The sequence below is a fragment of the Manacus candei genome, unplaced genomic scaffold (assembly GCF_025592945.1).
Source record: "Manacus candei isolate 608988 ecotype Guabito, Panama unplaced genomic scaffold, ASM2559294v1 h1tg000014l, whole genome shotgun sequence".
NCBI classification, from domain to species: Eukaryota; Metazoa; Chordata; class Aves; order Passeriformes; family Pipridae; genus Manacus; species Manacus candei.
The window spans coordinates 43,325,517-43,341,904 of NW_026138062.1; the positions used below are offsets into that span (position 1 = coordinate 43,325,517).

Sequence of the window (16,388 nt, forward strand, 5' to 3'; positions counted from 1 at the left end):
GAGCAGCTCATCTGCCACAGGGTATCCAAAAACCTAACAAAGGAACACAGCACAGTGCTCAGGCCCAGTCCAGATTGTTGGGTTGCATCTAGACCCCGGACTGGGGATTCTGATGACAAGCAGACAGCTGGCAGCGTCCTTCCTGCTGGAAACTGATGTCTGCACTTGTGCACATTTCCCTGCAGCATACCCTAAGTCCTACCCCAAGAGGCATTTAGCGACATGAGGAATCTTTTCCCCAAGAAGGCACCTCACTGCTGTTTGTACACTTGCTCCTCTAAAACTTAGGGAGGAGAAAGTCTTGAACACGGTCTTGAAACCAGCACAGAAGAGACATCGCAGCTGCACAGTGCACTGAATCCCAGTGAATACTGGAAAGGTCTCGTCATTTTGGATGGGGCTTGATTTTTGAATGCTTCTAAATGTCAATTTTGTTAATGTTTTTGGCTCTTCTGAGCTCTCTCCCTCTATGTGGCAAGTAAGGAGATCCCTGTCCATTACTTACTTTTGGGATCGTGGATTTTAATTTTAAACAAACTGACTGTGGAATTTGCTTCTTTGCATGTCTATGCCTGAGGTTAATATGCAAAATATACTTAACCTGCAGATTGTGTTACAGTGATATTCTATTTTTGGCTGGAGCATCTGTGGTGAAGACACAACCCAAAAATGGAATAAGCCCCCTCTTTGTCATACCTGAACACAGATGGCCATGAGACTTTTCCCACCCTCTGTTAGTTTCTTTTCTCCCATGACCTTCACAAAAACAAGCCCCAAATTTTGCTGTCAAATCTCAACAATCACCAAATTTTTGTTCTTGTTGGTAAAGAGCCAGGGCACAACAAATACTTTCAGCTGCCATGTCTTGAAAATGGAGTGATCAGATGGGTCAGGCTGACCTGTGCTCACACGGGGAATATGAGGTGCTGGGATGGGGGTGAAGCAAAACCACTGCTCGAGTTTCTGCAACCCCCCCAGACCCTTGTTGACAACATGTGCAAGGATCTGGGGAGAGGAGGTTGGGACAGGCAGAGGAGAACTCATACAAGAGAGATGCCCTTAGTGGCATTCATGCCTTTCATGCCTGCAGCTCCCTGGGACCTGATTCAGGAATTTTCTAATAGATACTTTCAAGTGCATGTGAGAGCCTGCTGAGCAAATCTCCCTTACTCAAAGCTAGACACTTGGGTAACTTTTTCACCCCTCTCCCTATTTATTTCAATTGCATAAACAAACAATACTTCCACCAGGCTGGAGCATTTCCTTTGCCCGCACAACAGCTTCAAATGAGATCTGATCTTTATTCCTTACTGAAGACATTATAGTTAGATACTTCAAGAATATCTAGGTCTACAAGGTGTTCAGGTACCTCACTCACACTGACCCAACACCTGTCAAAAAAGAAGCCCCAGACCCTGAAGAACATACTAAAAAAATCAGTGGGAGTTCTATGCTTAGCAGGAATGCAGGGCTGAAGCATATTCAGATCTTCACCAAACTGTCTCATTAAGTTTCCACCCTCATTTTCTTCAGGTGAAGATAATCTCACTAAAATCCTACTTTTCTTGCTTGACCAAGCTCCCAGTTTGATTCTCTGCTTTGGAGACCCACTGATTTCATGCCCACATACACCCACTGGTGGCACTTGCTGTGGGGCCTTCCATTAACAATGGTGAAAAACAGGAGATGCAACCTTTAAGTCCCCACGGTATCCTCGCTTTGTCTTAGCACATTGTGTGCAAAGCTTAGAGAATTGTTTTAAAAGGTCTTTCTTCTTGTAGTCTGAATATATTCACACTGGAAAAGTGAGAAAATAAACATGTTTATACATTTATTATATACAATAGTAAGGCACAAGTTTAAACAGCAAAGAATAAGAAATCTTTGGCTGACCAACAATATCAACATTTGCTGGGGGTGACACATAACGTTCTTCATTTCCCCCCCTATGTACAAATAACCCTCCAGCTGTACAACACTGTACACAAACTTCTCTATACAACCAATGACAATAAAAAATGACAGTATTTTACAACTAGTTACCAATGTCACCTGGAATGGCTACAGCACAGTTTCCCAAAACCACAAAACAGTTCAAACAGCTGGGAAAATCAGCACAAACGGAACTGTACCGCTCTGCTGAGAGGGGCTGACCTATGGCAGTAGTACTCCACACAAGTCCTGCTAGTGCTCAGGCTGGGAGGTAACCTGCTGGTCCTCCAGACCTTCCCTCCAGGAAAACTGACATCTCTTGAGTTCAACACAATTGAGAAGAATGAACCTTTGGGTCATTTAAGCTGTTGCCTACAACAAGAGTTGCCTACACCACAGTATCCAACAGTTTCCTATATGTAACCATGAATCTGGGGCACCATCAATTGTAAACAGCTTTGGAAATTGGAGGTACTGTGGTCTCCACAAGGAGAAGGAGGAATTCTGTACTCTAGCTGACTTGGAGAAGCTGAGCAGAACCACTACCAAACATAACTGAAAGCCTTATCACGCATGCTGATCCAACAGTGTTTCTGCTGGACACCTCCCTGTCCGCCTGCACACAACTTATTGAACAGTTTCATCAAAAGAAATAATACTTAGGGACTTACAAGCACGTGGGTATCCTTATTTCTTGGATAAAAAATGATGAAATTAAATATTCACCAACACTTTACTTGTATTCCCTTGCTTTGTCTTCCTCCCACCCCAGTCCTACCACAGACACTTGAGGAAGGGCCACGGAGGTGGGTCAGCAGTGATGTCACGTGCAGGCCTGGCTTTGATGCAAACAATTACAACGTTTAAATTAACTTTAGGGAAAAAAATAAAATTATCTTACAAGGCATATATTAAGCTGCATAACATCTTCCAAGGGTTTTACACATTTGGTTTCACAATGCAAAGCTGCTAATACTTAAAACACACAGTTCGCTTGCCCACACAACCTACCTACCACTACTGCATTTAACAAGTGCAAAAATCAGAAAGAGGGTGACAACAACATGTGTCTAATTCTATGTACACACAAAAATAAGTGCATAGCTTTAACATAGCAGTTTTTTTCTTTAAAAAAGGAAGGTATCAGCCAGGCAGTATTGACCACAAGGCTCTTGCCTGTGCAGGCTTTGAGTTCGCAAGGTCTTCAGTTTTCAGCAAAAGCAGAGTTTAAAATGCCTGGTGTTCTCATGGTCAAGGGCTATGATTTGATACCTACAGGAAGGGGTGATTTTGAGCCAGCCCTGAGCACACAATTACTTCTAGCATCCATCACTCTTCCACTCTAGGCAGCTTCACATTAAATCCCATCACCCTTTTTCCCAAAGCCAAGTTCTTCTTAAAGTCATTACGGTGCACCACAAGGTTCAGGAACTGCAAAGCCAATACAAAAATACCTCACAGAGGAAAATTTCCCTATCAGCATGTGCAATGCACAAAGCGAATGGTATGCCATGATTAACACAGCTGGTGAGTTGACTGCCTTACAGTCAGTCACCATCTCTTACTAAATTCAGAGACAAAGCTGAAAATGAGAAATGTTTCATCCTAGGTAAAATAAGGTGAAAAGAAACCTCACCTCAGCACAAAAAATACATGATGCTCACATACTGCTTTGCAGTTAAAGCCTTCCCGGCCTGATTCCACACCTCTTAATGCCCAGTCCCACATCAGCTTGAACAGCAGGTTTGTATGGTCAAGAAAAGTAGGATTTGGCTGTAGGCATTGAAAATAAGGAAAAATCTTGTTCTTACCACAAGCACACTGGTTCTTCTAATACTATGAACCAGCACACATTAAGAGGTATCTTCTGATCTCATGGACTTAACACCTCTGAAAACACAACCATGCAGCCCCCCTCTGAAGGAACTCTGTACTGCACAGCCCTTTAGGGAGCTGTTGGAATCCTCCCTTAACTTTCCCTCCTGAAACCTTCCTATGGTTACAACAGGGATTGCTTCAGCACCCTCCCCCTCCCCCCCCACATTTATCCTCCATGAGAATTCCAGCCAACAACTGCTCCTACCAAAAAAAGAAGTCTCAGCAAGCTCTGAGGTTGCAAGACACGAATATTTGCACTGTAAATCCAGCTACAAGAGCAACACTTGTCCAGCCAGGAAAGAGGCACCTGACCTGCCTGCCCAGGAAAACCATACCACGCCACTTCAAATAAATACTTACAAGAACCTGCCGTGTACACCTACAGACCAATTATTCACAAAAACTAGGCAGTGAAATTTTTGAGACTTTGAAACTTTTTGAGAAACGCATTGATACTGAGGAAGATGCAAGTTTTTCCTGCGTTACTCAGAAACTCCCTCTGGCCTCAAAGGAGACAGGATTTCACTCCCTGTCCTGGCTGCAGAGAGGTAGGAAAACAGAGTGGCAGTGTGCAACCAGTCTTTAACTTCACTACTTTCTCTTTATGCCAGAAAACCCAGTTTCTTTTTGCCTCAATGATCCCCTTCTCACACCATCTTCCATTTTCAATGCCCCTCTCTGTTTAGAAAATCCCAGACATTCATTTCATCGCTCCTCTTCAGCGCTCTTGACTTCTCGCCTGGTCCAAAGTCTACACATAACAGACTCAAGCTTCATTTTGGGCAAAAACTTTATCTTCCTTCAAACTGTATAGGTTAGTTTTCAAGGCTGGCACACTGAGGACCATCTTGGATCTGGCTGTACACACACAAAACCCCAGAGACGCTGTCCTCTGCTCAGATGAGGACTTCCATCATGTCCTGATCTGGAAACTCAGGCTTGTGGAGCAAGCTGCTCACTCTGCCTTTGCTGTCAGGCAGCTTCATGTGGCTGGAGCTCTCTGAAATGGAAAGAAGGGAAAGTTGGTCTTCAGCTCAAATTCAACAGCAAGTTGTTCAAAGCAAGTATCAACCCATTTTTGGGGAAGCAAAGGTGGGGCACGTCCTAACTGTACGTCCTACATCCTGAAACCCAATTTGTTCAGGACACTGAGAATATGTAATGCTTAATTCCCTGCACAATGAGAGCAGGTGTGTCAGTGTACGCAGACCTCAAGGGCAAGCACAAAGATGGTATTTAAGAGATACAGACCAAAGTACCTCTTTAATTAAAATCATAGAATGGTCTGGGTTGGAAGGAACCTTAAAGATCATCTAGTTCAGTGACAGTCAGCCCTCTAATGATACATGGCATGTTCTTAGATCAAAAGCTTGCTTTTCAGAGGAGATGAATGTGTAAGAAATGGGTATTTTCAAAATAACATGCACAAAAGACATATCTCCTTCGTTAGGGCAGCAAACCAGCAGTTCCCACCTTTCAAAAATAATTAAAATTTTATTTTTTTATCCTCCCTAAAACAAGATCTCCACTTTCTCCATACTTTTCCCTCCAGCTTCCCTTTAAAAATTAGGGAGAAAATGGTACTTTCACTAACTGTGATTTAGTTGAAAAAAAAGAGAAGAGTCTGAGTATGTGAGCAGGTGTGGAGTGTTTTCCAGGTGTGAAACTCGGCAATTTTATATCTGGCAGCATGAATAATTGCATTTGCTGCAAACTGCCTGCCACATGTGAGTGGAGCTTTACAGAAGCTGTTGAGCATGAAGCTCTGCAAAGCCAGACTGGGCAGCCTTGGAAAGTTCTCTCTATACAATTTTAGTTTCCCTGGAGAAACCTCCACTCCGCCTAACAAACTGTAATAGCATCACACACATACACACACCATCAATACTAGGGTGTCTCTGGGGATCTGCTGACAGCCTGGGGGTTGCTGACATTTTGCACTGACATGGGGATCTGGCAGAGCTCACCCAGCTTCTCGCAGGCCACTCGTGTCCCCGGGGCCCGTGGAGCTGGGCTGTGTGACGGGGTGGTACCCAGCCGTCCCCGGCCGGGGAAGGAGGCAGTGCCGGGCCAGAAGAGCTCGGCAGCTTTGTCCGTCTGGGTGCTGCTGTCTTTGCTGGCTGTCTTCGCGTGGGAGGCTGCCGGCACTGGGACAGGCATGCACGACAAGGAGGGCAGAGGAGGAGGCAGTGAGGGGCCTGGTGGGTGGTCGTGGTGCTCCTTCCCCAAGAGCAGCCCTGAAAACACATAAAGGTCAGTCACATGCTGGCTCAAATGCAAGTGCTGTCCCTTTGCCCCACCCCTTAGCTACAAGGTGCTGGTCTGGGTATGTCTCCAGGCCCTTAGCTTGGATTAGCTTTTACCCTTGATGCTATCTGTTGCTCTTTTTCTAACATACATATAGTACTTCCCTACAAATAGATTTTGAAAGCGGGTTCCCCTTCCTGTGTTCCCTTCTGCACACTCATCCCAGTGGCACTTACTCCTGGCACATCCTTGCACACCTCCACACACCGATCCTATGCAGCCCCAAACCACAGGCAGTCCTGCACTCATTTTCCCATTTAGCTGACACATCATGCAGTCCTACGCACATGGATGCTCACCCTCTGGATTAACTTTAATCAGGCTTTTTTTAATAGCCCAAACTTGTTATTTACTCCCAAAAAGTTGTAAACATTATGGTTTTGTATCTGGGAGGACTTCTTTCAACTCTGGCTTTCTATTATCAATGCAGAATTATTTAATATGATTAAAAGTATAATTAATGCAAGGTTTAAAACTGACTAATTTTTTACATAAGCACAAGGACACACGTTCTACCATGGAAAGTAATCTGGAAACGAGCTGTCAGGGCAATGCGTGCCAAGGCACTTTTGCTAAGTTCAAGCAGAAGGATCAGGATGAAGAGATGGATGAGCCAAAACTTAAACAAAAGCTGGACTCGCCTATGCTTCCCTTCCAGAGCTTCTCTTCCTTCCTCTCCTCAGCTATCTGGTTGCTGGTGAGCGAGGTCTGGCGTGAGTGCACCCCCGTAGCAGCGGCGATGGAGGGGACAGACCGAGCTGGTCGCAGGCTGGCACTGTCAGCTTTCCCTGGATCTTTTCGTGACCGTTGCTGAAGGACCTTGATCATGGCATCCTTCTCAATTATTTTGGCATGGAGATTCTTTATTCTGGCAAAATATGAACGCTCTGCTTACAGGAATGGAAAAGGCATTTATATGAGCAAGGCTCCACACTCTGGGGCAGCAGGGAGGTCCCAAGGTACGTGCCCTGCTGCTCTGTCCCATCTGCTTTTGAGCTACTTGGACAAGGCAGCTCCCAGCAGTTCCTCCAAGGATAACTATGCACTTCGAAACAGACAGCATTTCTAACTATTAAGGCAAAACTTTTCTGCAAGGTTAACTGAACCCATCTATGCTGTCGCTTTATCAATGCTCCAGCAGGAGCAATGAGGGTAGTATCCTAAATGGGCTGCAGGTTGCTACCACAATGGTTGTCAGCCGGAGTAAAGGCCTGCTGAAGTCAGGGGAAAGGTTCCCTTTGATTTATCTAACAGCTGGGCTGGGCTCTTGCTTCTCCCTCACTGCTGCAGAAACAATCAGCACGTGGTGTGCAGAGCCAAGCAAAGCTCACTACTTCTCTCATACAGACCCTGAAGACTCAAATCACTCAAAAACGGGATTATTTGAGACTTTTCTCCAGGAATGATTAGCACCAAATCATACTGAACGACTACAAAACTATATTTAAAAAAACTCCCGTACACTATGATAGTCAGATGACTATAGCGTGACCGTGCTGTACAATATATAGTACAATGCATCTGCATAGCTTTTGTGCAGCAGTGAAAGCTAAAATGCCACATTTGGAACACCTATATATACAAAGGAGACAGATAGTAACTTCATGTTGGCATTAGTTTTCATAATCAGATGTCTAATTTGCAATGAAAACACAAGATGCTAATCTATCTTTAATTAAGTCAATGGCAAAACTCCACTACTTCCCTGGAAGCAGGATTATCTTACATCTGTGAGTGGAAAACAAAAACCAAACCCAGTAAAAACAATCACTGACATTTTCCACAAGCAACAAATACACCTTTTTTATTAAAGTGTCTGCAGACTTGTGTTTTTGTGGGGAAGCCAACACTGAAGAAATAACTTGAATGTGGAAAACTGAGTGTATCTAGAAAGAGCAATAAGCAGGCAAGGAGCGAAGAGCAAGGCAAAGGAATGCCCTCATGTTGCTGATTACATACAAGTGGGATTACAACTTCAGCTTTTATGGCCAGATGTTCCTGCTTCCAGAGGGGGATTTTCACAGAGATTAAACAAGCACTCAGTTGCCTTATATGCCAACCTGCTTTTAATTGTAGAACAGCCTCTGTTTGGTAAGAATGTCAGTTTTGTCACAGGAAGTTAGGAAGGAAGTTATCTAACGACAACAACCCTTTAATCCCTGCTTTAACGCTGAAGAGCAAAACTAAGTCAACATAAAGCTAAGCCCATCCCTTCCAGGCATGCAAGAAGAAACATAAGGGCATCCTGGTTTATCTGAACCCAGCCCAAACACCACAACAAGCAGGTATGGCACAAGGTCCCCTTACGTGTACTCCATGTCCTGGCAGCGCCGGTTGGCTTGCACGATCTCCTCCTCCTCCTGCCAGCCCCGCATCTCCAATGCCATCTCGCCGTAGCTGCCATTGCGTGAGTGGCTTGGGGCCGAGGCATCCCTGGCAAAGAGGGTCACCACAGTGAGTCAGGCTCCTGAGACTGTGAGGGTGGCTTTTGCAAGTGAGATTGGCACTTGCAAAGAAAACCCCAAACCCACGTTCAAAGAGCAAGCTAGCGATGGCTGCCTGTCAAGTGGAGGGCTATCTGGCATTGGGTCATCCTGCTGCAGGCTACTCTTGGCTTGGGTTTGGTCATTAATGACATTAACTTAACTGGGATGAAGGAAGAGAGAGCACGCTGAAACCATGGGTGACCAATGCAAGGCTAACAACCATCCTGAGGGACACGGTCAGACATCAGAGGGACTCACTCACTGGGTCCCAAGACAGCAAGAGTACGTTGCAAACTAGCAACAAAGCTCTAAACTTTGCCAGTTGAAAAAAAGCATGGGAATTGCTGCCTAAACTGAAGTGCAAAAGGAAAGGACCATTCTGAGTCATGCATCTAAAACTTATTTCAAAGGAAAAACTCTTTTTAGGATAATTTCTGAGGATCTGGTTTCTAAGAAACTGGGGGCAGAAGTTAATTATTCCATCCTCCTGATTGCTGGAAAGTCTCACTGCCTTTTGTGCTTTTGGGCACCATGCTTTGACACAGACAAACTGGAGACAGATAGTCCAGACAAATGCAATGTGAATGGGAAAGGGTTTACACTAGGACATGTCAGGAACGGCTGAAGGAAGTAAGTTAGTTCAGACCAGGGAAGACACAAGAAGGAATATCTGTTTTCCAATATTTACAGGGCTCTTTGAACATCAACAGTGACCTGTTTGTTATCGTGTACACCTGGGAAGGACAAGAATCAATGGAGGTAATTTGCAGTATCGAAGTTTAGCTTAGCTATCAGGAAAACCATTTTAGTTTGAAGATTAATGAAGCCGTGAAAGAGGGGATTTAGGCCACAAAATTTCCCTCATAACAGGTTAAACAACTGCATTGCAGGCCGTGGAACGGATGCAGCCATATACCAACAGTCCCTTCTCACTCCATTGATGTGTTGGGAGGAGCTGCCTTACCTGTCCTGTGTAATTTGGCACCCTGAGACTTTGCCATTGAGGCTATTGCTTGAATCAGGTGCTTAGACCTGATAAACTTTTGGACCTAGTCAGAAGAATAAATCCTGTCTTAACCAAATATTGTATCTCACTGGTATGATACCACAGAGAGGTGCATTAACCCTGGTGGCGCAACTCAGCAGGGAAAGGCAAGCAACATCCAGCCTTAAGAAAATATCCATGTATTGTTTCCCCATGCTTTCCGTGGTGAAGAGAGCTGCCTGCTTACAGCAAAGTCATCTTACCTCTCCGTTGCAGCTGTGGCTGCAGCATTCATGGCAAAGTGCCGGATCGTACTCTCCTCCAGGTACTTCTGCTCCCACTTGGTCATGTCAGCTTCCAGGGCCAGGATCCTCTCCTCCTTCTCCCGCACCAGCTCCATCAGGGCTGGGGCATTGTGCTCTGGGAGGCTGCTTGCCTGGTAGCTGCCCTGCCTCTGCCATTGGAAAGAGCAACAGACATTCATCCCCTGCCAAGCATGGGAGTTGCTAACCTGTTTTTCCCCAGTTCCATGGAGCATACAAAGACATCCCCATGTCTTTTGACTGGGGCAGGTGGAAACCCCAGGCTAAACCCCTTAGCCTGCAGGAAAACAGGAAAGTTGACCATATGTGCAACCCCAGCACATGGCTCCCCAGACCACGCTGACAGGCTGCTCCCTGGATCTGCAGGGATTTACGGAATACCCCACACCAAGGAAAAAACAGGAAAAGAAGCTGGTTGTAAAAAGAAGCAATGAAGCTTTGAAAGATATTTTTCTTGCTGCAACTTCATCCCATGGCTGAGCAGTGCTCACTATGGACAGTCAGTTACTACTTATATATAAAAGCTGAAAGAAAGCGACATGTAACCCATTTACAACAGCAGCTGGGAAAATGCCCCAGACATGCATTTACACCAGCCTCTTCTGGCACATTAGTTCTCATGTGCCCTCAAGAGATGCTTTCTGCGGTGTAGCAGCTAAGTTTCTGATCGGAGGCACTGTAGGGATGTTGACAAGAAGCAGTGGCTGAGTAACTCTTTGCATCTACGCTGAAAGGAAAGCGCTTACCCAGGCAGGATTTATCCCACTCAGTTACAGCACTTAATTAAGTCACCTAAGCAGCATGGGTAGCTGCCCTGAGCTCCTCTCACTGCAGAGAGAGAGTGGAGGCAGATGGAGATTAGGTCCTCAGCTCAGCAGAGGGATGAGCACATGCCAAGGGGAAAGGTGTGAAGCTCTGGGAGAACTCAGCAGAAATAAATGAACTTTTAAATAAAAAATACAAGAGATTTGTTACACTGCATGGTGCACAGTATTGTGCTAAACTGGAAATGGAGTCTCAGGAGCACTGGTTTCTCATCCATGCTACATCATGAATGTGCACTGGTGGAGCTGTACCATCACACTGCACTGAGGGCTGTAGCAACCATTTCCATTTTCCAATCTACATTTCCTTCTTCTAGACACTTATCTCCTGCTTACAAGAAACTAGAGATACTAGGGAAAGGCTGCAGCCTTTGCCTCTGGTGCATTAACAATCTGTTTGGAAGGTACTTTCTGGAAATGCAATATGGTGTGGCCCTTGGGAGCAATGGCTGTGACTCTGCTCCTGCAAAAATATTGTCAAATCTCTAGCAGAAAGGTAATATTTTAGAAGCATGGTCCTGGTCTACAAATGTCAGCTTGGGACATCATGGATGCCTGTCGTCTTCTGAGTCAAAAGCTCTGCCAGCCCTGTGTGCTCAGCCTCAAAGGGATTGTTTTTTGGGTCCAACTCTTTCATCAGTGATAATGAAGATTTGCCATTTGGACTCAGATACCAGCAAGCTAGGGATAGAATATATTCTGCCTCAGTGTCTCCTTGTATCTCTTCTGCTGACTCCATTAAAAGTGAGAAAAAAATCACCTTTTTTTCTCTGCAATGAGAACATGTCTCAGTGCCTATAATTTTAATAGCTCAGAGAAGATAGCTCTTCAGCAAAGAGCTGGGTATTTTTATGCCACATGATTCATTGCAGCATTGTGGCTCATAAACGAAAAGTATAAATAACAATAGTAAAAAAAACCCCAAAGTCCCCTCTCAAAGCTGACAGGTGAGATAAGAAGTTAGAGTATCTTTCCTCTTAAAACTTACTAGACAGAATGGGTACAGGCATTTGAGAGCTGTGTCAACCCAAAATCCAAATGCTAGTTACAGTGCCAAAAAAATTTAAAAATTAAGGAATCTGTAAGTTACAGAAGAATTTTCTGCCAAAATGAACAGATGTAGCCTGAACTCCCAAGACAAGGACTGCAGCAACAGTCCATCCCAAGTTACTTTAGGTATCAACTTGTCCCTATATTCCAGCCTTTCTTAGTTCTAGTTTTATCTTCACTTGAATTTTAATTGCATGTTTCTCAAGTGTTCTTTCATCTACACCAGCATCAGCATGTCATACCCCAAGTAATTCCTTTGTTAAACTGGAGGAAAGCTGGCTAAGGGGGAACTGAGAAGACCCACTGGAACAAGACCTGAACAGCAAGCCCATGGTGGACAGGGCAAGAAAGACTTAACACACTTAGATAGCAGCATGGAAGAGTTGAGACGAATGAGAAGGGTCTCCAGGGACCTGCAGTGAGAGCAGAAGGGTTCTGGGGGGATCTGCCCTGGCCTGGGGCTGCTGGCAAGAAGGGGATGCTCTCAGGTCTGGCCATCTGATGACTCTGCAAACCACTGACACTCACTGTAGAGCTATTTCCCAACCCCATCCTGTCGGCAGGATCAGCCCCTCTGTTTTCTGGCAGCATAAGCTCTGTGTAACAGCTGTTTTGGTTTCCACTAATGCCTTATAAATAAGGAAAGGTTATAGCAGCAGATGCCTGCGATGACAGATATGAGTGAGCCCTTCAGAATTGCAAGAGCATCATGCTTTGCTTATGTTGCTGGTTCTTCCCCAAGTTGTAGTTTGATACATTTAGCACATCTGCTCACTCTCCTCCTGAGCCAGTGCCCATGTATTTGGCACTCAGTGTGGGCTGCAGCCTGGCAATTCTTCCTGCAACCTCCCTATGCTTTTTTTATTTTCCTTTTCACAGGTGACTGGAATTTGGGACTTAGGGATGGAGGAGTTATAACAAAGGAATGATTGTACATAAAATACAAGCATAACACTACCCCTCTAAGGACACAGGGCTGCCAAAAACCAAGGGGGTACACAGAGAAATGCAAATCTACACGTATAGCCCATTCTGGACTGGACTGATAAATAAATTTATTGTCTGAAGATTATACCATTTGCCTCCAGATCTGTCATGGACTGAGGTTTCTGTGAACCACATACATCAAGCTTTGCACAGAACAAACATGGCCCAAGGTCCTGCTCCTACCAAATCCCACATCATCCCACCTTGCTTTTTCAATGAAAGACCAGCCAAAATCTGTGGGCTAAATCTCACACCCACGTGTACTGCACCTTTCCTCTCCTTCTTCTGTGGGGAGCTGATTTTGCACAATATGTCATTGCTGGAGAGAAACCTGGAAGGATGTTTTCCCTATGCAAGGGTAGAGCCCTGACTGCCCTTGGGCAGGGGAACCAGGACCTCTCAGCCCTGCAGCAGGCAGGGCTCGGCCGTGTCCAGGAGCCCCACAGCAGAGCTGCCCCATCCTCTGCTGAAGATCAGGAGTAAGAATCATAGAGTGGTTGGGGTTGGAAGGGACCTTCAAAGATCTTCTAAATCCAGTCCCTTCATCATGGGCAGGCAAAACTTCACGAGATCAAGTGTCTCAAAGCCCCCTGCAACATGATCTTGAACACTTGATCCACAACCCCATCCAAAGGAATGGTTTGGGAGGAAAGCCCAACAACCTGAACCCAAAAGCAAGGTGGCAGCTAGCAGGCCTGCAAGTGACCATCCCTCTTTAAAACCAACATCGAAGGCCCTGTGCTGGGGTACTGCACAGACCACCCCGTCCTCACCTGCTGCATCCTCAGTGAGTCCAGCTCCCGCTCCAGGCGTGTGCGCAGCCGCCGCTCCATCTGCTCCCTCTTCTCGCAGGCTGCCTGCAGCTGTGTCAGCGCCTGCTGCAGCTTTTCCACCTTCTCCACATAGGCCTGTTTCCTGCGCAGCTGTGGGGTACAGGGGGTCAGCAGTGCTGGAGGGCCCTGCACCCCTACCCTGGGCTGCTGGGACCCCTGTGCACTTGCAGGCATGCACTGGGCTCAAGCCATTTGCTTCTGAGAGTTTCCCTAGGGGAAGCATGGTGCCTCTTTGATGAATGGGGAATATGCACAGCAGGCATTGCTGGGGCAGTGCTACCCCTTTAGGAGGGAATGCTGCCCAGACCTTTCAACTACTGGGAATCTGTTAACCATGAACCCCCCTGGCCATTTGTAAGCAAGAGATATCACATTGGTGGATACTCTTTGGGCAAACACAGAGGTTGGACCCAGTTAAGAGAAATCCTGGTGGGTTTAACTGACTGGTGACACTTGGCACATTGCCTGAGTCTGAACAGAGAGGGTTTTTTTCAGTTCTGCATATTTGTTCAACACATGTGGAACAAACAGAGTGCCAGCAGTCAGAAGTGCTCCATCTGCTCTACCCTGCTCACAGTCTTGTCCATACTGATCTGTAGATGTCTTGGCAGCTGAAGCTGGGCCCTTGTTACATATATAATGCAATTACTGAAGGAGTAAACATGACACAAGGATTTTCCAATATAGGGTTTTACAGCCAGAGATTGCTCAAGAAGCATACCCCAAAAGAGGTATGAATTTCTCTTCTGCCACCCTAAATCCATCCATGTCACAGGTGAAATGAAATACAGGCTTGTTCGCAGCAAAAGCAAAGCTTGGCCCAAACAAACCTCACCAGGCAGAGCCAACAACTGGCAGTGTGACCTCTCTAGCTCTGTTGCAATCCAGGCCAATGCTTACAGCTCCCTGGGTGTTCCATGAAAATTAATGAGATTATAATCCCCCCTAGTCTCTGGCAGCAGCACGAAGACTGCATTCCTCAGGAGCTCACGACTTGGCAAGACAGACACAGCAGTGGCTTCTTGCTGAATGTGCAATTTTGGCAGTAGGAAGGTGTTTGTGTCGCCTCCCAGCCACACCAGCAGGGATTGGAGGGGGGTAGGGAGCTCCTCAGTGTCCCTCATCTGCTCTCCCATGTCCTGCCAGAAGCTGCAGGGTCCATCTGTATCACAGCAGCCACAATTTGGCTTTGGAGCAGCCCTCTGAGCCCCAGGGTTCACACAGTCGCACATGAGTGCACCTCTGCCCATGTGGGTGAAGTGATGCTCATGTGTCCTCTGCTTTCAAAAACAATTTTGTAGGAGATAGGCAACAAGACAGTTCTCACATTCATAAATTTACAGGGAGATTTTTTAGCCAATTCTTGACTTTTCTATCCTGCATGTAGATTTATAAACAAAACAATCACCCATGTATTAAAAAAATTAAGTACAAAATGTTGCTATTTGAATTAATGGGTTGTCAGTGAAGTGTGTATCCATAAGGAAAGAGGGACTACAATCAGAGATTTGTGATACTAAGCTCTAACACCTCACAGACACACAGACTCCAACAAAAAAAAGCTGGATGGCACCTGGAGAGGTACCAGTCCATCTTCCTGCTGCAAGGCAGGATCAACTGTACCTAAAACCTGGCACATGTCTATACAATCAGTTTACAAAACCCCCCAGGGGTAGGGACTCCACAACCTATCTTGCCAGAAAACTTTTACCCTAATGCCTAATCTGGATTTCTCTTATGCAATTTAAGCAAATTACTTCTTGTTCTGTTTCCAAACTGTGATCTGCTAGAGCGAGAAGCATTTAATTAAACAATTCTCCTATTCACAAGATCAGCAAACTTGCCTGAACAGTGCCCTTGTCCCAGGGATTAGAAAAATCAAGATGAGGAAGAGCTAAGGCTAAAAAAGGATGATCCAAGCAAATAAATCTGAGTAAAGATGAGTAGGTCTTGGAAAATATCTACACTAGAAATGTGACTCCAGTTTGAGCAATAGAATTCTATAGTATGAGATTTGAGTGAAAGACTCTTACAGAGATGGAGAACCCACTATCACCTAAGTAGGTTGTTTCAGTGTTCATTACTCTAACTCTTTATTTCAAGCCTGATTTACTCAGCTGCAGCCCCCAAACACTGCATCTCGTTATTTCTTTTTATGTAGTTATATAGCAAAGTTTAATCTGTCTGGGCCGGCCCCGGAACGCGTGCACGACGGCGCGACCCGGCCCCAGGCGCTGCCCCGGGCGCTGGGCCTGGCCCCGGGCACGGAAAAGAGCAAGAAAATGGGAGCTTTGCCTGTGCGAACAGTGCCATCGTGGGAGATGAGAGGGGAGCCCCAGAACACACAGAACAGGACAACTCTAAACCCGGGCAGATGGAGCTTGTCAGCCGTGTAAGGCCATCCATCTAAGAGAAGGTCACTCTAAACAAACCTACGTCCTGAGGACCTCGCTGCCACCGTCCAAGCTTGCTCGGCCCCGGCAGATGAACCTCAGGATTAAAGGGTGGGCTCAGTTCAGCGCACACTGTGTCTCACCTAAAAAATCCATTGCACAGGCTCGAAGGCCTTACCCGCATTTGCAAAGCCCTGTATCACCAGCGCGCTTGTAACAAATGTGGGTGGAGACCTTTCCCGGATCTTCGCTCATGAAGACTGGCCATGATGATGAATCTGTCTGACAGCAATCCCTTCTTCATCCATCCCTGGATGGATGAAGGGAGAGCAGTGGATATTGTCTACCTCGACTCCAGCAAGGCCTTTGACACTGTCTCTCACAATATCC

At 45.9% G+C, this 16,388-nt stretch overlaps 1 protein-coding gene across 1 annotated transcript in view; it reads right to left on the minus strand.

Moving 5' to 3' along the window:
- Positions 1–1,806: 1,806 nt before the first annotated feature.
- AMOTL1 (angiomotin like 1) overlaps positions 1,807–16,388 on the minus strand; it is a 57,136-nt gene continuing 42,554 nt past the window's right edge. The window contains exons 8-13 of the mRNA XM_051778998.1: positions 13,546–13,695; positions 9,852–10,042; positions 8,425–8,550; positions 6,759–6,985; positions 5,778–6,047; positions 1,807–4,810 (exon numbers count right to left, since the gene is read on the minus strand). Coding sequence (XP_051634958.1) covers positions 4,707–4,810; positions 5,778–6,047; positions 6,759–6,985; positions 8,425–8,550; positions 9,852–10,042; positions 13,546–13,695 — 1,068 coding nt within the window. The 3' untranslated portion in view covers positions 1,807–4,706. The remainder of the gene's footprint in view (positions 4,811–5,777; positions 6,048–6,758; positions 6,986–8,424; positions 8,551–9,851; positions 10,043–13,545; positions 13,696–16,388) is intronic.